The sequence below is a fragment of the Hemiscyllium ocellatum genome, chromosome 23 (assembly GCF_020745735.1).
Source record: "Hemiscyllium ocellatum isolate sHemOce1 chromosome 23, sHemOce1.pat.X.cur, whole genome shotgun sequence".
Classification (NCBI taxonomy): domain Eukaryota; kingdom Metazoa; phylum Chordata; class Chondrichthyes; order Orectolobiformes; family Hemiscylliidae; genus Hemiscyllium; species Hemiscyllium ocellatum.
In genome coordinates, this window is record NC_083423.1 from 14,743,327 (window position 1) to 14,768,173 (window position 24,847).

General features: G+C 44.3%; 1 protein-coding gene across 2 annotated transcripts in view; it reads right to left on the reverse strand.

The window, feature by feature from the left end:
* plxna4 (plexin A4) overlaps positions 1–24,847 on the reverse strand; it is a 630,201-nt gene that overhangs the window by 192,430 nt on the left and 412,924 nt on the right. Inside the window, exon 8 of one of the 2 annotated variants that reach the window (XM_060842703.1) lies at positions 2,467–2,566. In XM_060842703.1, coding sequence (XP_060698686.1) covers positions 2,467–2,566 — 100 coding nt within the window. Of the gene's footprint in view, positions 1–2,466; positions 2,567–21,842; positions 21,914–24,847 lie in introns of those variants that run through there. The other variant, XM_060842704.1, reaches the window with a different exon arrangement.

A 24,847-nucleotide genomic window follows, 5' to 3' on the forward strand; every position in this document is an offset into this window, starting at 1 on the left:
TAGTTGACGGGGGTTTCTCGCAATGGAGGAAGGTGACCAGTGGTGTCCCACAGGGATCAGTGCTGGGGCCCCTGTTGTTTGTGATATACATAAATGATCTGGAAGAGGGCAGTGGTGGTCTGATCAGTAAGTTTGCAGATGACACGAAGATTGGTGGAGTAGCAGAAAGCGTAAGGAACTGTCAAAGAATAGAAGAGAATATAGGTAGACTGGAGAGTTGGGTAGAGAAGTGGCAGATGGAGTTCATGCATTTTGGAAGATCTAATTCTAGAGCAAACTATACTGCAAACAGAAGAGCCTTGGGAAAAATTGAAGAGCAGAGAGATCTGGGAAATCAGGTCCATTGTACCCTGAAAGTGGTTGCACAGGTGAATAGAGTCAAGAAGGCATATGATATGCTTGCCTTCATCGGACAGGGTATTGAGTATTAGAGCTGGCAGGTCATATTAAAATTGTACAGGACATTGGTTCGGCCGCATTTAGAATACTGTGCACAGTTCTGGTCGACACATTACCAAAAGGATGTGGACGCTTTGGAGAGGGTGCAGAGAAGGTTTACAAGGATGTTGCCTGGTATGGAAGGTGCTAGCTATGAAGAATGGTTGAGTAGGTTAGGATTGTTTTCATTAGAAAAAAGGAGATTGAGGGAGGGAACTGATTGAGGTCTACAAATTAAAGAAGGGTATAGAGAGGGTGGATAGAGAGAAACTTTTTTCCCAGGGTGAGGGATTCAATAACGAGAGGTCACGTGTTCAAGATGAGAGGTAAAAAGTTTAAAGAGAATACACGTGGAAAGTACTTTACACAGAGGGTGCTAAGTGCCTGGAACGCGTTGCCAACAGAGGTAGTAGAGGCAGGCACGGTAGATTCATTTAAGGTGCTTCTGGACAGGTGTATGAGTAGGTGGGGTGCAGAGGGATACAGATGCTTAGGAATTGGGCGATAGGTTTAGACAGTGGATTTGGATCGGCTCAGGCTTGGAGGGCCAAAGGAACTGTTCCTGGGCTGTAAGTTTTCTTTGTTCTTTATTCGTAGGACCACGGGGAAAGGGCAGAAAATTGGGACTAGGTGAGTTGTAAAAATGCGCATTATGACTCAAATGGTCTCCTGTGTTGTTACTATTCCATAGTCAGTAGACTTCAACGATGGACATCAACAGTTAAACTGTTGAACAACACAGTTAAATAACCTCACACTCTTCCTGATGGGTAGTGCCCAGAAGTAGATTCCAGCTGAGGCCAAGCCAGTGTTTTATAAAGATCCACCATATCTTGCTTTGTGCAATTTGTCTATTTATAAAACCCCGGGAACTCCCATAGGGAATGCCTGCAGCGGGATGGGAGGGAGGAAGCTGAAGGAATCGGTAGAGTTTCAGACTCTGCCTGTTTTAATAAGTTGACATCAGTAATTACAGTCTATTTATTTAATCTTTTATTCAACGCTTTATAGACCGACTTGATCATTAAAAACTGCTGCAGTGCAGGCACAGCAATAAACAATTAATCATTTTCAGCAATATTCTTTTTAATGATCAACTGCTATGAGAAAATGAAATTAATTTCCTGGCAATAAATATTTTATTAAAATATTTTCTATTATTTTTCTTTCAGGATTGATTTATTTGATTAAAAAAGAGAAAAACAAAGTCAAATTCAAGAGTTGATGTTCTGCTGCTGAATCAATCTCCAAATCTATATAAAGAAAGATAGCCTTTACCGGTCTCAATTATAGTCCCCCAGTAACAATTGGGTTTCCTTCAGGAGAGTAAATATCTCAAAATATCTGCTAACAATTAAGCTTATACTCAATTGAACCTAAGAGTGCAGCTCTACCAAGTTTCGTGAATTTGCTTTCCCCATTTTTGCTCTCTTCTCTTGGAAATAGTGTGAAGGAAAGAGAGAAACATTGGGCAGCACAGTGGGCATTGTGGCTCAGTGGTTAGCATTGCTGCCCCTCAGTGCCAGGGACCCAGCTTCCATTTGCACTTGGGCAACTATATGCAGCGAGTTTGCACATTCTCCCTGCGTCTGCATGGGGTTTCCTCCGGGTGCTCCGGTTTCCTCTCACAGTCCAAAGACGTGCAGGTTAAGTGGATTGGCCGTGGGAAATGCAGACTGACAGGGATAGGGTAGGATGGGGCGGGTCTGTGTGGGATGCTTTTCGGAGGCTTGGTGTGGATCTGAAGGGCCGAATGACCTGTTGATTTGACTTTCAACACGGTAGGAATTCTATGATTCGCCCCTGATTCAGTATGAACTCTCCTACTGTGGCTAGAACAATCCTTAAATTCCTTTGAAAAAAAGAGGCTGAGGAGAAATAACTCCAAGATTTTTTTTGTCTACATTTCATCAGTCTGAGTGAACCATGATGAAACATGACCCTAAGCATGGGGCTCCAATGACCCACTGCAACAATGCACTGCTGCTGACGGAGCAGCAACTAGAAACAAGATCTGGGCAAACTTACGAATGGTGGACACTGCAGTTGTAGAAGACAAAGCTGGTGCTGGCAAAGGTCATGCCTGTCTCCTTGGACTTCAAGTGAAGCTTCACCACTTGATGGTCTCCTATCAGAAAGGAAAGACAATTCTTAATAAGTCAGACAGTCAGCAAAGGCAGCTCCATAACCCTGCACAACCTGTTGCTCATCATTAGCCAAAGCCTTCACCGTTTTGAACCACATTAAGCACAGATGAGACATTGCTAAGGGAATGAAATTCCTCCCTTACAGAAAGGCAGGAGAATGCCTCATTTTCTCCTCGACTCCCAACCCTTCAACATAATCACATTCTCAATAACTAAGCAATTCAATGGACAGCTTTAAAACAGGTTTCTCAATAGATCACGCACACACACACACTAATAACAATGACAACTTGCATTTTTATAAAGTCAAAAATCACCCAACATCAAGTTATAATCCAACAAGTTTATTTGGAAGCACTAGCTTTTGGATCGCTGCTTCTTCATTAGGTAGTTGTTCTGATGGACCATCTGATGAAGGAGCAGCACTCCGAAAGCTAGTGCTTCCAATTAAACCTGTTGGACTATAACCCGGTGTGTGTGTTTTTAACTTTGTACACCCCCATTCAACATTGGCATCTCCAAATCATGCATTTTTATAACATCTTTGAGGTCTCAAAGTCATTTCACAGAGTTCTTAGCAAGCAAAATGTTCGACCAAAGGGGAAAGCTTTGAGGATGCATTAACAAAGGAGCTTGAGCTGAAGAGACAGAGAGGCTTAGAAAGAGAATTCTGAGCTTGTGGCCAAAGCAGTTGATAACATGGCCACTAACAAAGAATCGACGGAATCAGCGATGCTCAAAAGGTCAGGTTTGGAGGGATACAGAGGTCTTAGACAACCAAGATATAAAGCTGGAGGAGGTTACACTGATAGACAAGTGGTGAACCTACAGGAGATTTTGATACTTGTGCTAACCTGCCAGGAAATTCATTACCAAACTCACAGGAGACCAGTTTTAATTTTGACGTCTGTTTCAGGATTTCCTGTGGGATTTGGGATTAACTTCCATGCCTGGCAGAACAGCCCTGTTGTTGCTAATGTGCTGCCATGCTAAGGACTGGCGGGAGTCAATTCCAAACTGCATGGTACAATGGCCGCCACCACCCAACGACCAGAGCGGATACCAGGAAGCCATGCACAAGGCAGTTTCTGCACGATGCAGAGGACAGCAGCAGCACCATGGCTGTAGTCCAGGAAAAACAGGTTGCTCTTAGCCCCTGGGATGATACAATGACTGGGATAATGTTGGGGACTCGGCAATTGGGCTTCGTCCCACTCATCAAGAACAGACTGCTGCTTCTCGGAATGCAGCCACAGCTCTCCAGCTCTCAGACTGCCTCATTTATCAAACTGTCAGCTGGGGGCAATTACTGAAGGATTGCCAATTTTGTGCTGCCAAATGTTATCCTAGAGCTTCCAGTTATTTATTTCCGTTCCTCTTGTCTCACTTTAACTAAACCAGCGAGCACGCCCCCACCACCACCCTCCCTCAACCTTTCTTTCACTTAAGGAGAAACACCTGAACATTAATTCTAAAAGCAAGCCACCATTTTAGTTCCCTCCTATGCGAACCGCCAAATTTGCATTTGGTTTTTTGAGACTTTTATATCTTAGCTTTAAAACCCTTTTCCAAGCCCCTAATCCACAATGATCAAAAACATACCAGGTTTTACACAGTCCATCGTGCCCTGACTATGATGAGGAGAGGATATCAAGGATGAATGCGAAGGTCAATGGAGCAGGACAGGAAAACAGTTTAATGTTCACTCAGTAGTTCCTGCTTCAGGAACACATTAACAGAGTCATAGAGATGTACAGTACGGAAATAGACCCTTCGGTCCAACTCATCCAGATACCGTAATCCAATCTACTTCCATTTGCCAGCACTTAGTCCATTTCTCTCTAAACCCTTCCTATTCAAATACCCATCCAGATGCCTTTTAAATGCTGTAATTGTACCAGCCTCCATCACTTCCCCTGGCAGCTCGTTCCATACTCGGACCACTCTCTGCACGAAAAAGTTGCCCCCAGGTCGGTTTTTTAAAATTCATTCACGGGATGAGGACATCACTGGCCAGAGCAGTATTTATTGCCCATCTTTATTGTCAACTACATTGCTGTGGGTCTGGAATCACATGTGGGCTAGACCAGATAAGGATGGCAATTTCCTTCCCTAAAGGACATTCGTGAACCAGAGGGATTTTCCTAACAATCAGCAGTGGAATCATAGAATCCCTACGGTGCAGAAACAGGCCATTTGGCCCATTGAGTCTGCACTGAAGAATGTCCCACCCACTTCCAGCCCCCTCCCATCTCCCCAAAACCTCAAATTTAATCATGTCTAATTCACCTAACCTGCACACTGTAAGGCAATTGAGCATGGCCAGTCCACCGATACATAGAGTCAAAGAGATGTACAGCATGGAAACAGACTCTTCGGTCAAACCCGTCTATGCTGACCAGATATCCCAACGCAATCTAGTCCCACCTGCCAGCACCTGTCCCATATCCCTCCAAAACGTCCTATTCATATATCCATCCAAATGCCTCTTAAATGTTGCAACTGTACCAGTCTCCACCACAACCTCTGGCAGCTCACTCCTTACCCATACCACCCTCTTTGTGAAAAAGTTGCCCCTTAGGTCTCTGTTATATCTTTCCCCTCTCACCCTAAACCTATGCCCTCTAGTTCTGGACTCCCCCAACCCAGGGAAAAGACCGTGTTTATTTACCTTATCCATGCCCCTCATCATTCACCCCTCAGCCTCCAACACTCCAGGGAAAACAGCTCCAGCCTATTCAGCCTTTCCCGATAGCTCAAATTCTCTAACCCTGGCAACATCCTTGTAAATCTTTTCTGAACCCTTTCAACTTTCTAATAGGAAGGAGACCAGAATTGCACGCAATATTCCAACAGTGGCCTAACCAATGTCCTGTACAGCCGCAACATGACCTCCCAACTCCTGTACTCAATACTCTGACCAATAAAGGAAAACATACCAAACGCCTTCTTCACTCTCCTATCTACCTGCGACTCCACTTTCAAAGAGCTATGAACCTGCGCTCCAATGTCTCTTTGTTCAGCAACACTTCCTTTGGACTGTGGGATGAAACCAGAACACTCAGAGGAAACCCACACAGACATGAAGAGAACATGCAAACACCATACAGACAGTTGCCCGAGGCTGGAAGCGAACCTGGGTCACTGACGCTGTGAGGCGGCAGTGCTAACCACTGAGCCACCGTACCACTCCCATAGTCTGGCAATGCTTTCAGGGTCTCTCTTCCAAACATTTCTTGATCTCATATTGAATCATTAGTACTGGCAGGGTTCAAATTCAGGTTCACAGAACATTACCTAGGTCTCTGGATTAAAATCCAGCAATAGTGCCACTTGGGCCATCACCTCCCACAGATCACTCAAAGCCAGCTCTGACTGGCAGGCATCTGACACCAGATTCCCAAGTAACTGCTCCACTCAGATCTGAGTCGTAGCAGGAGACTCCTCGGAGGGCAGGAGGAATGTGTCAGTGATGTCCTCAAAGTATCTCCAAATAGGTCAGACATTCCCCAAAGGCTCCTGGGATATCCTGGCTCGTGTGCTGCCAAAATTGAGAGGGTTCATTTAGGTAGGACCCAGGGACTGCTGGGAATGTGCAGACAAGATGTCAAGAGGTCAGAGGGAGCACACAGACCTCCAAACATCCCATCGACACCCCCCTCTCCGAGCCTTCGGACAACACCTGCTCTACATGTGGCAGGGGCCATAGGTCACTCGCTGGAGTTATCATCCATCTCACAGCACATCAATTCAGAGTGGAAGCAAGTCATCCTTGATATCGAGGTTGTGTCTAAGAAAGAAGAGTTTGTTTACACACCTGAGGAATGGTCACATAGGTGGGGCACAGAGGGAGCCTGGCTCACATGGAGCAGTGTCCCAGAATAAAGCAGAGATGTCCATAGGAGAGAAAGCAAATGCAAGATAGCAGGATATATATTTTACAATCTTATGGTGCTATTTATTGCTCTGTTAAATTGCTTTGATTTATTTAGACTTGTGCCACCTTTTAAGGTGATAAACTGTCAGAAAATCTGAAGTGGAACCACAAAAGCAAGTATTGAGTCGAGTCTCAAAGGTTTAATCAAACAGGGAAGCTTCAAAGAGTTCCTTAGGAAGGAGAACGAAATGAAAAGACAGAGACATATAAGAAGTGAATTCTCGAGCTTAGAGCCAAAAAGCTGAATACATGGTCATCAATGAAACAGGGTTAAAAAAATTTCTTTTCAATTAACTGTTTTTCAGTCAAAAGTGTGCAACAGTTAGAAACATAAGAAATATGAATTAAGCCCATCAATGTTGTTAAATTTTATAAACAACTCCATATTTTGACTGTGGCCCCACCCCACAGTTTTAGGGCATTTTCTGGTCAGCATTTTATTGTAAATCATTCACAGGATGAGATAGTCACTGTCGAGCCAGTATTCATTGCTCAGAGGGCAGTTTAAGAGTCAACCACATTGCTGTGAGTCTGGAATCACATGTAGGCCAGACCAGGTAGGGATGGCAGTTTCCTTCCCTAAAGGAAGTTAATGAACCAGATGGGCTTTTTCCAACAATGAATTATTTAGTTATCATGAGATCTTTAATTCCAGATGTTATAAAACTTGAATTCAAATTCAACCATCTGCCATGGCAGAATTTGAACTCAGGCCCCCAGAACATTACTAGAGGGCTGGATTAGTGATCTAGCAACAATACCACTATTACCACTAGATCATTGCCTGCCTTTGTGTAATGGCTGTCACACATCACTGACACCAGAAACTAGCTGGAACTCCATTTCCTGGCTACGTCCTTACACATACAACAGCAGCCTGGATGAACAATGTAACAACTACTAACTACTGCAACCCACAGTCACTCTGCTGTTCACCGTGGCTTGAGTAGTAGCCTCTCGTGCAATGCTCCTGAGGAATGATGCTTTTTGTGCTTCATTGGAAGAATATTAGCTAAAAGGAGGAACTTTGATTTTCCCTCACAACAAACTTAATGATCATGATTGTAATGCCAGAAAGGATGGTGGAAGAGGTTTCAATAGCAGTTTTCAAAAGAGAATTACATAAATGTTTGAAATGAGAAATAAGTTAATTAGAAAATGCTTTCAAAGAGCTGGCACAGGCATAAATGGGCAGAATGATCTCCTGTACACTGTCAATTTACAATTCCATATTATGAGTTTCCTGGCTCACATCAAGGGGGAAATTCCATGGATTGGTCCCCCTGGTACAAAGGCTTCAGTTTCTTTGCTGCAAGATTTGCTAAAGTCAACAAACCATTGCTTTTTCTACAAATGGCATTGAGAAAATTCCACAAGAAGGTGCTCTCATGTAGAATGCTTTCAAGATTCACAGTCTAGGTTCGCATTAAAGGAATGGCTGCCTGAGGTAGGGCTGATCAGTGCTAGATGGTATTTGCAGAGTCTGAAGTCACACCCATTCACCTTCAGTGTTTTGCTGGAAAAGCGCGGCAGGTCAGGCAGCATCCGAGGAGCAGGAGAATCGATGTTTCGGGCATAAGCCCTTCATCCGAAGTGTCAACTCTCCTACTCCTCGGATGCTGCCTAACCTGCTGTGCGTTTCCAGCACCACATTCTCAACTCTGATCTCCAGCATCTGCGGTCCTCGCTTTCTTCCCAGTCATCTTCAGGAGAGGTAGAGAAAATAAAAACCACAGAGGATGTGGAGAATCAGGATTATTGGAGATGGGGAATATATTGGGGTGAGCCAGTGGAAGAGTGTCAGAGATGGAGCAGAAAATGCTGGGGCAGAGAAAATATTAGGAGGAAAAACAATTAGCGGCACGTTATCACACAGGCAAAGATACAAGGGAGGCCTGATTAAGGTAAAGTAGATTTGAAGAGGCTTGTGAAGATATAGAGAGAGGTGGCCAGCAAAGCTGTATTGGGAGTGGGACTTGAAGAACACATTTTGTGACAACTGACAACTGTGGAAGTCCAGCCTTAGTAGAGAGGACTGTTTGCTGAAGACTGAACATGGTTCTCGAGCTAGGTTTGAACAAAGTCGTATGAAGGATTCAGTCAGGCCTGAGAGTTACTGCTTGACTTCGAGAACTGGACACTATCTAAATCGGCTCTCCATCAGTTTTTATTGAACTGAAGTTTCAGTTGTAAGGGTTGGAATTATTGAAGGTAAACCAGTGTGTGATTCCAATTGTATGTCAGGGAAGGAGTTTCCAGTCATAACATCGACGCTGTGGCTTTGCTGAGGTACCTCCCAGTCAAATCACCATCTACTCAACCATGACAACCCATTACCTGTATCACAGCAGTGACAGCATCACAGTACCTCAATTTGCTGCAAAGTGCTTTGGGATGTCCCAAGGTTGTAAATGATGTGATCCAAATGTAAGCCTTTCTTTCTTTACCAGATTTTATAATTGAGAGCCAACTGACTAAAAGGCATTAACAAAAGAAACGATTCAACTGGTAATGGGAAAGCGATTGTCAGTAATTATCCAGCAATCTGAAAGTCAGTTTTGGATGTCTCTCTCTAGCAACCCCCTACCTAATTTTAAAAGGACAGACAGTCAGCCAGCCCAGAGCTAATACAATAGTTAATGATCGTTACTACACCTTAGCAGCTGATCTAAGTGTCTTTGCAAAAGACTGTGATTGACAGGCCCATTAACATGACACTTAATATTAAAGTGATGAAAGCCCCTAAGTGCACTTAGCTGTAAAGGACATGACAATTACTCTTATTTTATCACATATTTGATTCTAGATTATTAACTCAGGATTAAGCTATTTTTCTCCCCCATCCCTCCCCCACACTATTTGTTCATTATTTAATGTGTTTCATATAAAACATTCTTCACCACAGTTTGGAGAGTCTAGTTGATGGGTCTTGACAATTAAACAGCTTCTTGTGATTGAATTGAGTCTAGAAACACCAGGACAGGAGGGGGATGAGAAACAGCCACCAAGATTCCATCTGTGGCAGAGCGTGTGACCCCATCATGGGCACCACACCCGCAGAACAAACTCAGTATAGATATCCTGAACTGTTACAAAGCAGAGCTCCACAATATTCATCTGCATTGAGATGTGCATTAGCCATACTGCGTACCATAGGCATCAATCCCAGCATTGAAGAAACCAAGGCATGTTAGACACAGTAAAAAATGAGGGCTGCAGATGCTGGAGATCACAGTTGAAAATGTGTTGCTGGTTAAAGCACAGCAGGTCAGGCAGCATCCAAGGAATAGGAAATTCAACGTTTCGGGCATAAGCCCTCCACCGGCAAAACACAACAACACGACAGTTGGAGGAAGAACGCCTCATCTTCCGCCTGGGAACCCTCCAACCACAAGGGATGAACTCGGATTTCTCCAGTTTCCTCATTTCCCCTCCCCCCACCTTGTCTCAGTCGGTTCCCTCAACTCAGCACCGCCCTCCCAACCTGCAATCTTCTTCCTAACCTCTCCGCCCCCACCCCACTCCGGCCTATCACCCTCACCTTGACCTCCTTCCACCTATCACATCTCCATCGCCCCTCCCCCAAGTCCCTCCTCCCTACCTTTTATCTTAGCCTGCCTTGCACCCTCTCCTCATTCCTGATGAAGGGCTTATGCCCGAAACGTCAAATTTCCTATTCCTTGGATGCTGCCTGACCTGCTGTGCTTTAACCAGCAACACATTTTCAACATGTTAGACACAGAACAGCTTTTCAGTAATGTGATCAGTCAGCAGTCACACTTCCTCTGATTTCTGATGAAGGGCTTATGCCCGAAACATCAATTCTCCTACTCCTCGGATGCTGCCTGACCTGCTGTGCTTTTCCAGCACCACACTCTCGACTCTGATCTCCAGCATCTACAGTCCTTGCTTTCTCCACACTTCTTCTGCCAGTCTGTGGGTGTGCCTGCAACTATTCTTCACCTTCACTGTGCAACTGCAATTAGGATAAGTCTAGAAGGTAATATAGCTAGTATTCTAGGGAGCGATTTTCAGGTTCAGCCTGTTTCACCTCAATGATCCCCTAAACCCTCATGTTCATTTCTGCCTTCTCAACCCAATCAGGTTTGTACCTCCTTATGTTCCCACCCAACTCATTTATTTAACTCTTTCTCTCCCCACTTTACATGCTAAGCCATGGGGGGTCCATTTGGGTTCTGGTGGCTTCTGCACCATCAAGATAGTCCTAGTGCTGATCCATGGCTGCTATTGTGCAAGAGTTTGGGTTGGACATAGCATCTGCTTCCAGCCCAGATTCAAGGAGGCGGCAGTGGAGGTGAGTTTGAGCCCAGTATGAGGCCCAGTGGCATCAGCAGTGGCTGCATTAGCAACGTGGGCCCAAAGTAGACTCATGACGGTGGCAGAGTCGAGTTTGGGCTGATGTGGTATCGGCGGTATCTGCATTGGCAAGGTCCAGCGAGGACCCATAGTGGCAAAGGCAAAGATGAAGGCATGATGATGCCATCCCAGCAGTAGCAGCACAGTGAAGGTGATTAGGCAGCAGGCCTATGGCCCTGGGCAGAGCACTTAACAAGGATGACTGTAAAGTTGGACACTTCATTTATTACTCCATTTTTTTCTGCCTTTATATTCAATGTTTGGTTTATTTCTCTGTGTTGCAAGATGGTGCCGGAGAGGGGCCACACTATACAACACTATTCACTGTATTTTGTGACAATACATAAATCAAATCAAAAAATTAAATTTGCTTCCACTCATACATTAACAAAATATCTAGCGGAAAAACGTTACTTGATGTTTCAATCTTCGCCTCTTTCCATTGTCTATGACCAGTTCAATTGCAGTTGTTCCACTGTAATTGTCAATTACAGACTTATTATTGAAGTCCATTCCAACCCTGATACAAAGCAAGCATATGATCTTCCATATTGCCTCCAACCACCTCCCCTTCCCCATCCCCAACCCAGTGCCCTAACTGTGTGAGTCACAATTCCTTGGATCCACTATCAGTTGCAAACTTTTGAGCCCGTTATAGCCTCATGCCCCTTCCCTACTCCTTCCCCCTTTCCACCTTGAGAAACATTCTAGAAACCCATCTTTGCAACCAAATGTTTAATTATCTCTCCAACACCACCTCATGGCTGCGGGTTCAGTTCTTTCCCTTTCCTTTCTGTGAAGCACCATGGAATACTGCTCATATCAAAACCCTCATTTAAAGTGTTTCTTCATAGAAAGGATGCTGTTGTCAGTTCATATCTTGAGAACCTCTTCAGTATTGGATTTTTTTTTAAAGCTAATATCCAAGAGTTTGGGTTCCAGGCAGACTGGTCAAAAAGGAAAGGTCTGGAATGTTCTTCAGGTTTGGTCTATTTTATAACTCTGTTGATTACGTATTAAGTTTAAACAGAACAGCACAGCTATGATCTTACAGTTATATTGTTAAAAGTCTCTTCCATAAAATACACCAACTAATGTAAATCAGTCTACTCCACATGCGTCTCTGCACACTGGGGTCTCAGTGGTGCAGTGATAGCATCCCTACCTCAATCCCACCTGTTTCACAGCTGTGCAATAACATTTCTGAACAGGCATGATGTGGAGGAGCTGGTATCAGAATGGGGTGGACAAAGTTAAAATGCACACAGGACCCGGTTATCGTTGGACTATAACCTGGTCGTGTGTGCATTTTAACTTTATTAAAATGTGTGCATTTTAACTTTATTTGGAAGCACTAGCTTTCAGAGCGTTGCTCCTTCATCAGGTGGTTGTGGAGTATAAGATCATAAGACACAGAATTTATAGCAAAGGATTAATGTCATACAGTGATATATTGAGCAAACTTGGATTGTTAAGTGTTTCATCTTTTAGAATGCAGGTTTTGGTTCATTAATATGTAAATCCCAGAAGTTCTGGGATTTACATATTAATGAACCAAAACCTGCATTCTAAAAGATGAAAGACTTAACAATCAGATTTGTTCAATATATCACTGTATGACACTAATCCTTTGCTATAAATTCTGTGTCTTATGATCTTATACTCCACAACCACCTGATGAAGGAGCAACACTCCGAAAACTAATGCTTCCAATTAAACCTGTTGGACTATAACCTGGTGTTGTGTGATTTTTATTTCTGAACAAGTTAGTTGGAAAATACCAGCTTCTCTGCACATGGCTAGCTTCTGTCTAGCTCTCCATTTACTTTTCTTGACTCTACCCACTCTGGAAATGTCAAATAGTAAGGGGAATAGGTTGAAAGTGAGAGCAGTGATAGACAAGGCACATAGTTTTTCGCAGAGGGTGGTAGGTGGCTGGAACACACTGCCGGGGAGGTACTGGAAGCAGATAGGATAACAATGTTTGGGAGGCATTTAGCCAAGCAAGGAATGGGGAGGTATGGACCATGTGCAGGGAGATGGGATTAGTTTAGAATAACATCATGGTTGGCACTACATGATGGACTGAAGGGCCTGTTCCTGTGCTGTTCTACGTTCTATGTTCTGTGTTATGCATGCCCCACTGGACACCAGCTTAATTACATCATCACAAGTTGGCTCCAGCGTCCAAGAGCCCTTAACAACAAAACTCAAACCAATGCTTGTATTGTCCAATCCATTGTGACCCAGATATTTATGAAAATTCTCAATGTGTAAGTTCATTAGTAGAATTTAAATGGCAAAGGGAACTGTGGTGGTCCAATAGGATCTGATTAAATAAGTAAAAGGGTATAATCACTCTCCTTGCATCTATCAGCCGAGGGTCAGTCTGTAACTCTGTGTCAGAACCTGGTCCTGTGTGCATTTTAACTTTATTAAAATGTGTGCATTTTAACTTTATTTGGAAGCACTAGCTTTCGGAGCACTGCTTCTTCATCAGGTGGTTGTGGAGTATAAGATCATAAGACACAGAATTTATAGCAAAGGATTAGTGTCATACAGTGATATATTGAACAGTCGGTAACTGTGTGTCCAATTCAAGTCCCATTCTGCTGCATGATTGATCCTAACCAGACTGAGGGAATGCTGCACTGCCGATGGTACTACTACCTCTTTTGGAGGAGACCACATTTGCCTTTTCGAATAGCTGCAAAAATTGCCACACAACTATTTTTAAGAAAAGCAGATAGATTAGCCACAGCATCTGCGCCAATTTTGATTCCTCAATCAGCATCACAACAGTATTTGATTGCCACTTCCTGCATAGCTAGCTCCCACAAACAGTACAGAAACTGCTGTGTTTTCTAAATTACACCAATGGCTGAATGGCTAAACATACTTCATTGCTTTTAAGGAATGTTATATGATGGAGATGAAAAGTGCTATATAAATGCAATGGTGTTTTTCTGTATTTATGAAGGATTATGGACAATTCCAGGTGGAAGAAAATTTGGTCCATAAACTATTCATTTTTGTCACACCAAAATTCTTCGAAAGCATAAGGTATTTCTTCGGTCAAGCAAGTTCTTTACTCAGTTTAATGATGTCGCACGCAACATATGAAGCCTAATTGCTAGCTCACACTGCAGTGATTACAGCACAACACGTTAAAAAAAAACCCATGGGCTATTTTATTTACCAAGTGCACAATGCAACAAACAGCAAGCTGTTCACACTTCTGAAGAAGCTAAATCAATTGGGCAGATTTTCTGTAAAATGGAAAATGACCTCTTGTTCTGAAAGCTGCAATGGTACTTGAGTAATCAAGCAGAAAACTAACCCCCTTTTTAAAGAAAAATGAAGAATTTATCAATGTACAAAACAAATTGCTTCACTGGCAGGTTAATTTCACTCATGGGAGATATCTTGGAATCATAATAATTTGCAAGTGATTGATTGTAAATAAATATATTTATAATTATCCAATTCAGCGAGATTAGATTTCAGAAGTGCAGATGAATTGTTCAGAGAGGCAGAGTTGGAATTAAAACCTTGCCTGTGATTATTGGGGTGAATAATGTATTACCAGAGACTCCTATATCAATTGGATTTGGAGGCTCCAAGCTTGCCTTGTTTCAGAGATCTTCACTCAACTCACAATTTCATGCTCAATGAGGATAAATTCCACACACACAGCATCTGAGATGGATTTCCTCGGCTGCAGTGTGACAGCAGCTGGAATTTCTTCACTGTCTCTTGTCAAGCTCCTAGAACTACCTCCCTAGCAGCACCTCAGGGTATCCCCATTCCTGAAGGAATTGGAGCCATTGAAGAAAGTGACTCACCATCACCTGCTACAGGGTAACTAAATCTGGGTAATAAATGCCAGCCTAGCCAGTGATGCCCACATTTCATGAATGAATTTTTAAATCGCTTACAAGGAGAGTTGGACCGAAGGGTCTGTTTCCATGCTGTAGATCTCTAAGACTCTATGACTCTACACTTTACAATATCAAAGCCATTCAGGGACTTCTTACCCTGTCTACAGTGTAAGATTTTATTTCCACCATTTATGGGGCGACACAGTGGCTCAGTGGTTAGCACAGCTGCCTCACAGTGTCAGGGACTCAGGTTCGATTCCTGCCTTGGACAACTGTCTGTTTGGAGTTTGCCCATTCTCCCCGTGTTTGCGTGGGTTTCCTTTGGGTGCTCCGGTTTCCTCCCACAGACCAAAGCTGTGTAGGTTAGGTGGATTGGCCATGCTAAATTGCCCGCAGTGTTAGGTGTAGGGGAATGGGTCTGGGTGGGTTGCTCTTCAGAGGGTCAGTGTGGATTGGTTGGGCCAACGGGCCTGTTTCCACACTGTAGGGAATCTAATCTAATCTAAATTGGGCATAGAGCCCAGGGATGTGCAGGTGAGGTGGATTAGCAATGGGAATTGGAGGGGATGAGCAGGTGGAATGCATTGCAAAAGGTTAGACTCCATGTGCTGAATGACCTGCTCCCACACTGTAGGGATTCCATGATTTATGGAGATTGGAGAATATCAACAGATTGGAGAGAGTGTTGACATGCTTTACAGGGATGGTTCTAAGGATGAAGAATTTCAATAATCAGGGTAGATTGAAAAAGCTGAGGCTATTCTCCTTGGAGGGAAGGATGCAAAGAGATCTAATCGAAGTTTTCAAACTCATGAGTAAGCCAGATAGATAGGGAGAAACTGTTCCTGCTCAGATGCGTTCAATTCTGGTCTCCCTGCTATAGGAAGGATGTTGTGAAACTTTAAAGGGTTCAGAAAAGATTTACAAGGACATTGCCGGAGTTGGAGGGTTTGAGTTATTGGGGCTGTTTTCTCTGCAGCTTTGGAGGCTGAGGGGTGACCATATAGAGACCTATAAAATCAAAAGGAGCAAGGATAAGGTGAATAGACAAAATCTTTTCTCCAGGGTAGGGGAGCCCAAAACTAGTGGGCATAGGTTTAAGGTGAGAGGGGAAACATTTAAAAGGAGGTAAGGATCAACTTTCTCACACAGAGAGTGGTGCGTGTATGGAAGAAGCTGCCAGAGGAAGTGATGGTGGCTGGTACAATTACAACATTTAAAAGGCATCTTAATGGGTATACGAATAGGAAGAGTTTAGAGGGATATGGGCCAAGTGCTGGTAAACAGGAGTAAATTAAGTTAGGATATTTGTTCGGATGGATGAGTTGGACCGAAGATCTGTTTCTGTGCTGTACATCTTTATGACTCCATAAAAGGACAAAAAGGACATAAATTTAAAATGATACGGCCTGGAAATATGGTGAAGGCAGGTTCAATTGAGCACTTCAAGAGGGCATTCGATGATTATAAAAATGTTGCTAGGAGTAGGCCAAACAAGGGGTCATGACCTTAAAACTGGAATGAGAAGGATCTTGTGGCATAGTGGTAGTGTTCCTACCTTTGAGCCAGGAGACCCGCGTTCAAGTACCATCGGCTTCAGAGATGTGTCACATTTATCTTAATTAGAAATGTCTAAAATTGGAACTGAGCATTGGAAACAATTGCCCACACAAAGAGAAGATCTGGGATTCTCCCTTGGAGAGAGTTACTGGATTAGTGATTAATTGAAAATCTCAAAGCTGTGACTGAACAATTTTATTATTCGGCGAATGCACGGCAGATAGGGAGCTAAGCCGAGCTGAGATCCAGATCAGTCACAATTTAGTGGAATGGCCTTGAATGGCCTCCTCCTGACTATATGCTTGGTGGATCTATTTTCTACCTGGGCATCCATTCAATCAGAAATGAAATGAATCCTGTCCTTGAGATGCATGTAGCTTTAACCATGACAACTGAAATACACATCATCAGTCAATTTTCATCAAGTGCAGACTGGGTTTTGGACGATTGGACAAGCACACATGGGCCACATTGATGTGTGAAAGGGATTAAATCAAGATAACCGACGTGATTGATTGGCATTTACTGGTCAACATTTCACTTGCATTGCAGTGTCTGGATCTGCAGATAATTTGCTTCCTTTTCAATGTGTATTCAGGAATAAGGCAAAGTGAAGTGCAAAGTGAAAAAACAATCTTGATAAAACAGCACTGTCTATATTAAGGAGGGTACCAGAGCGGCCTCGATAACCTAGCTCAGGGAAATCATTGCTAATTGATGTCACGCACAAATTATTCACAAAGTGACTGCTACCAGTATAACTCAAAGTGCTGAAAGTAAAAAGCAAGCTCTTTGAGTTTGACTTTGTTTGATTTCGGCTGTGATTCCTGAACTGGAGTGCACACTTTGAGATTTAACAAGACTCTAGAGAGGGCAGAAATTGAACAAAACCTGTTTCTATGCAGAAAGGAATGGGGAAAAGCAGGACACAACATCGATTGAGTTAATCTCTTCAAAGAGGAATTAGCTAAATCTCATAGCCGCTAACAGCAGAAAGGAGGCCATTTGGTCCATTGTGTCTGCACCGGCTTCCAGACTCAATGTTTCAGTCAATGCTTTCTCCCCTTAACCCTATACATTGTAATAACAAATTTGTTCTGTTCTGAAAGCCATGACTGAACCCACCTCTAGCACAACCTCAGGCAGTACTTGCAAAGCATGTATCTTTTTATTTTTCCATATTTTTTGCTGGTACACTGATATCGGAAAATAACTGTTTTAAGATCAAGAATTGATCCTTCTTTTTTAAGAAACAGTTACCTGACACTCACTGTAGGTATTGTTTAGGAGGTAAAAAAAATGACTGCAGATGCTGGAAACCAGATTCTGGACTAGTGGTGCTGGAAGAGCACAGCAGTTCAAGCAGCATCCAAAGTGCAGCGAAATCGACGTTTCGGGCAAAAGGCCTTCAAAAAGGTAGGTATTGTTTACACAGCTGTTCACTCAAGCAGCAGAGGAAGCCTCAATAATAATAAGCCAGAGTTGAGGGTGTATACAAATGAAACTTCAAATGCAAACAAATAGCTGATTCATCGATAGACTCGCCATCATTTATTAATACATCGGCCTTCTGTCTGCCCATAACTATGTGATTGGCTCCCACACAGCTGATCAGCTTTGAGGTGTGAAATAAACACAGAGCATGTTGGAAAAACTCAGCAGGTTTGGCAGCATCCATGGAGAGAGAAATAGACAAAGTTTTGAGTCTGATATGACTTCTTCAGAAGGGACATACTGGACTTGAAATGTTAATTCTGTTCCTCTTTCCACAGATGCTGTCAGAGCTGCCGAGTTGCTCCACCCCTATTTTTATTTGTTTCAGATTTCCAGCATCCAAAGTATTACACTGTTACTTTAGCTTCATGGCATAAATGTTAGGCAGAGACCATCAGATCTCTGGAGGGGATGGAGCTATTCCTACTTTATAGTAGAAAGCATCTCAAGCTGAAAGAGTGCGAGTTTATATCCCCTTCTCAGTTGCTGTAAGATGTGACATTTACTTGATAAATCAAAGCTTTGTAAGTGTAAACCAGCCATCTTATACCTTTTGTGAAAGCAAGTGAAAGTATCTGTCTTTTCCTCCATCTGTAATACCCACTTTGTTTGTGTGTGTGTGTGTGTGTGTGTGTGTGTGTTTCAAAGGAGGTTGACTTTTAATTAGTACAGTTATATGTTGGCCATTTATAATCGTCTATCGGTTGTTAGAACCTGTTTATTTGCAATGAATAGTCATCCTTGCTAAGTAAAGAAATCTGGCCAATGTTTTGTGTCAACCTGGGTCTAAAAGGCAAGTACATTGAGGAATTCTGTGTAATTTTCAAAATCTAACTTTTGTAACAACTCCAGGAATTCTGGGCTCAATTTCCAGCGTGCTGACCCAATAAGGTATAACATTGCATGAAAACATTTCTATCCCCGTCAGATTGCTTTTGTTTCTCTAATCCCACTGCCATCTACCCAACAAGAATAAGTGGCATACTGAATTCTCCACAGGAAGATATGACTGCAGTAGAGATGGGGAAGGGATTACAGTTGATTGAGCTCCGATAAAACTCCAAAGTCTTCTCAATGGCAATGGGTGATCAGGATCGAGTGGAGGTGGTGGTATAGCTGTAATTTCACTGGATATGAATCCAAGATCCTGGGCCAATGTTCTGAGCATGATGTTAGAGAGTAGCATTTGAATTCAATTTTTAAAAACTGAATCAAGAACTTAGCTTAATAATGACCACGTAACTACTGTTCGCCTCCCTAGTGTCCTTTAGGGAAGGAAATCTTCCATCCACATCTGGTCTGGCCTACATGTTAACTTCAGACGCACAGAGATGTGCCTTTGGACAATGAAGGATGGAAAATAAATATTGGCCTAGACAATGGCGCCTACATCCTAGAAACCTTTTTTTTGAAAAAGCACCATAATTCAGGACATCAAATCCACTGGAGTCAAATCTATGTTAGGATAAGGTTCAAGGAAGGACAGATTGGTTGCAGTCTGCTGAATCACAAGCACGATGGAGATAAACTCACAGGAATGCCAGGGATTCTGAGCTTACTGGTCAAATCGGAGGGCAATACCAAACTCGGAGGCTGGCTGCTCATGTGGAGGAAGTCTGAGAATACATAACACAAGAACTGGTGACATAAAAGGGATGTGAGTAGCTAAGCGGAGATCTAGCTGATGTTTTGTAGACTGGCAGTTTAACGTTGCCAATAACGAGGGAGCAAACTAATAAATAGGACATAGTGTCATGCAGATGTACAGCACAGAAACAGACCCTTCAGTCCAATTCGTCTATGCTAACCAGATATCCCAACCCAATCTAGTCTCAGCACACAATACAAACCCTCCAAACACTTCCTATTCATATACCCATCCAGATTCCTCTTAAATGTTGTAATCTCACGAGCCTCCACCACATCCTCTGGCAGCTCATTCCATACACGTACACCCTATGCATGAAAAAGTTGCCCCTTAGGTCTCTTTCATTTCTTTCCCCTCACACCCTAAACCTAGGCCCTCTAGTTCTGGACTCCCCCACCCCAGGGAAAATACTTTGTCTATTTATCCTATCTATGCACCTCGTGATTTTACAAACCTCTATAACGTCAGCCCTCAGCCTCCAACACTCCAGGGAAAACAGCCCCAGCCTATTCAGCCTCTCCCTGTAGCTCAAATCCTCCAACCCAGGCAACATCCTTGTAAATCTTTTCTGAACCCTTTCAGGTTTCACAACATCCTTCATATCTGAAGGAGACCAGATTTGTACGCAATATTCCAAAAGTGGCCTAATCAAAGTCTTGTACAGCTGCAACATGACCTGCTGAACAAAATGAACTGAACACAGGAAGCCAGGTTAAAAGCTGCATCTGCCCTGACTCCCATTCTCCTCTGCGGCATGGTGGCTCAGTGGTTTGCACTGCTGCCTCACAGTGCCAGAGACCTGGGTTCAATTCCCACCTCAGGCGACTCTTTGTGTGCGGTTTGCACATTCTCCCTGTGTCTGCGTGGGCTTCCTCCAGGTGCTCTGGTTTCCTCCCACAATCCAAAGATATGCAGGTTACGTGAATTGGCCTTGCTAAATTGCCCATAGTGTTAGGTGCATTGGTAAAGGGTATATATAGGGTAGGGGAATGGGTCTGGGTGGGTTGCTCTTCAGAGGGTCAGTGTGGACTTGTTGGGCCGAAGAGCCTGTTTCCATACTGTAGGGAATCTAAACCTCTCCTACCCTAGAGCCTGGGCACTGCACAACACATGGGGGAGCTGAAGTCTTTCTATCTTGAAGGAAGAAGACTTCCCAAAGAGTCATACTACAAAGGGGAAGAATGAAACATAACACTAAACAAAACTGTTGATTGGCAAAGGAAATTAAATGGCAGCGTTAAAAGCAATGAAAAGCAAGTTTCAGATGGCGTGTGGGATTTCTTGGAAAAATCCTGGAATCGCTTAAGGACCGATTACATGCTGGGATGGGAAGACTACAGGTGATCTCAGCACAAGTGAGCCAAGAAAGCCTCAATGATCATTCTCTCATCCGCCCACTTTGCAAACAAACCCTTCCTATTTTGTTCCTTCCTGCAGAGCAGAAATATAGGCAGACATCCATTTTACTATAAGGAAGATAGAGAGCATTTGGGAGTCTTCCATGAAGGATCCCCCCTGAAATGTTTTATTTTAAAACCCCATGACTGTGCCACGTTCTGTTAGAATAATGAAAGGAATTACACTTAGTAAATATTCAGCAACTGAAATTTTGTAATCAGCTCTTATTCCCTGTTTCGAATGATGCTTGTAAGAAGTGTTTAAATAATGAAATGTTTGCAAAGGAAAATGCAAAGCTGGCCGTTCTTTCAGTAGGAAGCATGAATAATTAATTGCACAGTACTCAGCTGAAATTTCTGTAATCAAACCGTTGTTTGGAACAATCAAAATTTGGTAATGAATATTAATTAATGAAACAATCTGTAAATATTGCAAATGTAATTGCCAATTGACTAATCATTAATTGTTGCCTCCTTTGTGACGTCACACACATATAGCAAAATTTGTGACTACACACAAGATCCGTTTGAAATCCAAGCAATTTAAACCAGACTGAGAAACAAAATAGCTGTCTTACTGAGGAAGTTATTATTTCTGTATATTTGAACTGAAAGCCTTCAAAGTTAAGCAATTGGTTGAACAGGACAGAATGGATAATGAGCTATTCAGGGACTGCTGCCTGAAGGAGCTGGGGGTCGTGTAAGTGCAGTGGCAGTGTCCCTACCTCTGGGCCAGAGGGCTGGGCTCAAGTCCCTCCTGCTTTAGAGCTGTGTAATAACATGTTGGTTAGACTTGTCTATAATGGGCCTCATCCATGTTGGTCTAAAAGTGCCTGATGTCATCTGATCTTGGAAGCTTTGCAAACTGAAGGGACAGGATTGGAGTCAGGATCAAATGGGGATCACGATTCCCCACTAAATTAGAAATACTCACCCAGCAATGATCTTTCAAATTGGCTAAATGGTGGTTTTCCAGCCAATGAGGACATAGTGGATTGATTCTCAAAACTGTGGGCCTGTATGATGACCTCCATCTAGTTGAGAAGGAACAGATTGATTTCCTTGTGAAAATGGCACCCACTCCTCTTAGCAGCTTTTCAAATGTTTAAAATGTTTCTCTTTCAGTTTTCAGGCCACTTTGGTGGGGAGAAGGCCCATGTGACCATAGCTGTGTCCAGGAAGATTTGGTATGAGTCTCTCAGCCCAGTGGGAACACTAATCCCTGCTGCCCTTCCCCAAAGTACCAGGAGCCGAAGGGTTGACTGGAAGATTTTGCCACAATAACAATAAAAAACACTTATCTGGTGATTGTCACGTTATTTGTGGGAGGTTACTGTGCAAGTTGGCTGGCACATTCCCCAGGTTACAATTGCATAGGTTGTAAAGTGCTTTTACAAATGTGCTCAGGTTGTGAAAGGTGCTACACAAATGCAAGTCCTTTTTTTTTGTCTTTTCTCTCTGTACCTCTCTGTTAACTCTAGTTCATCCAGAGATCTATGGCCTGCTTCCTGACTCACACCAAGACCATGATTCTCCAATTTGGAATCTAAATGTGGGAGCGAATGTATTCACTGGCTCACCACTGACAAAGTGCGCCAGATTGACTCCTTTTAAAGAGTTTCTGGATTAGTGGTGCTGGAAGAGCACAGCAGTTCAGGCAGCATCCGAGGAGCAGTAAAATCGACGTTTCGGGCAAAAGTCCTTCATCAGGAATAAAGGCAGTGAGCCTGAAGGGTGGAGAGATAAGCTAGGGGAGGGTGGGGGTGGGAAGAAAGTAGCATAGAGTACAATAGGTGAGTGGGGGAAGGGATGAAGGTGATAGATCGGGGGCGGGGGGAGGGTGGAGTGGATAGGTGGAAAAAAAGTTAGGCAGATAGGACAAGTCATGGGGACAGTGCTGAGCTGGAAGTTTGGAACTAGGGTGAGATGGGGGAAGGGGAAATGAGGAAACTGTTGAAGTCCACATTGATGCCCTGGGGTTGAAGTGTTCCAAGGCGGAAGATGAGGCATTCTTCCTCCAGGCGTCTGGTGGTGAGGGGGCGGCGGTGAAGGAGGCCCAGGACCTCCATGTCCTCGGCAGAGTGGGAGGGGGAGTTGAAATGTTGGGCCACAGGGCGGTGTGGTTGATTGGTGCGGGTGTCCCGGAGATGTTCCCTAAAGCGCTCTGCTAGGAGGCGTCCAGTCTCCCCAATGTAGAGGAGACCGCATTGGGAGCAACGGATACGATAAATTATATTAGTGGATGTGCAGGTAAAACTTTGATGGATGTGGAAGGCTCCTTTAGGGCCTTGGATGGAGGTGAGGGAGGAGGTGTGGGCGCAGGTTTTGCAGTTCCTGCGGTGGCAAGGGAAAGTACCAGGATGGGAGTGTGTGTTGTAGAGGTGCGTGGACCTGACCAGGTAGTCATGGAGGGAACGGTCTTTGCGGAAGGCGGGAAGGGTTGGGGAGGGAAATATATCCCTGGTGGTAGGGTCTTTTTTGGAGGTGGCGGAAATGTCGGCGGATGATTTGGTTTATGCGGAGGTTGGTAGGGTGGAAGGTGAGCACCCGGGGGTTCTGTCCTTGTTACGGTTGGAGGGGTGGGGTCTGAGGGCGGAGGCGCGGAATGTGGACGAGATGCATTGGAGGGCATCTTTAACCACGTGGGAAGGGAAATTGCGGTCTCTAAAGAAGGAGGCCATCTGGTGTATTCTGTGGTGGAACTGGTCCTCCTGGGAGCAGATACAGAGGAGGCGGAGGAGTTGGGAATACGGGATGGCATTTTTGCAAGGGTGGGAAGAGGTGTAATCCAGGTAGCTGTGGGAGTCGGTGGGTTTGTAAAAAATGTCAGTGTCAAGTCAGTCGTCATTAATGGAGATGGAGAAGTCCAGGAAGGGGAGGGAGGTGTCGGAGATGGTCCAGGTAAATTTAAGGTCAGGGTGGAATGCGTTGGTGAAGTTGATGAATTGCTCAACCTCCTCGCGGGAGCACGAGGAAGCGCCAATGCAGTCATCAATGTAACGGAGGCAGAGGTGGGAGGTGGTGCCGGTGTAATTACAGAAGATCAACCGTTCTACATAGCCAACAAAGAGACAGGCATAGCTGGGGCCCATACGGGTGTCCATGGCTACCCCTTTGGTCTGGAGGAAGTGGGAGGATTTGAAGGAGAAATTGTTAAGGGTGAGAACCAGTTCGGCCAAACGAATGAGCATGTCGGTGGAAGGTTACTGTTGGGGACGTCGGGAGAGGCAAAAAACAGAGGGTTTAGAGGCCCTGGTTATGGCGGATGGAGGTGTAGAGGGATTGGATATCCATGGTGAAGATGAGGCGTTGGGGACCGGGGAAATGGAAGTCTTGGAGAAGGTGGAGGGCAGGGGTGATGTCTCGAACGTATGTGGGGAGTTCCTGGTCTAGGGGGATAGGACAGTGTCGAGGTAGGTAGAGATGAGTTCAGTGGGGCAGGAGCATGCTGAGACAATGGGTCGGCCAGGGTGGTCAGGCTTGTGGATCTTGGGAACGAGGTAGAACTGGGCAGTGCGGGGTTCTCGGACTATGAGGTTGGAAGCTGTGGGTGGGAGATCTCCTGAGGTGATGAGGTTCTGTATGGTCTGGGAGATGATGGTTTGGTGATGGGGGGGGGTGGGGTCATGGTCAAGGGGGCGGTAGGAAGAGGTGTCCTTGAGTTGGCGTTTGGCTTCAACGGTGTAGAGGTAGTGCGCCAGACTACCACTGCGCCTCCTTAATCTGCTGGCTTGATGGAGAGGTTGGGATTGGAGCAGAGGGATTGGAGGGCTGCGCGTTGTGAGGGTGAGAGGTTGGAGTGGGGGATGGGGGTAGACAGGTTGAGGTGGTTAATGTCCAGGCGGCAGTTGGAAATGAAGAGGTCGAGGGCAGGTAATAGGCCAGCGCGGGGTGTCCAGGTGGATGCAGTGTGTTGGAGGTGGGCGAAGGGGTCCTCGGAAGGTGGGCGGGGTCCTGATTGTGAAAGT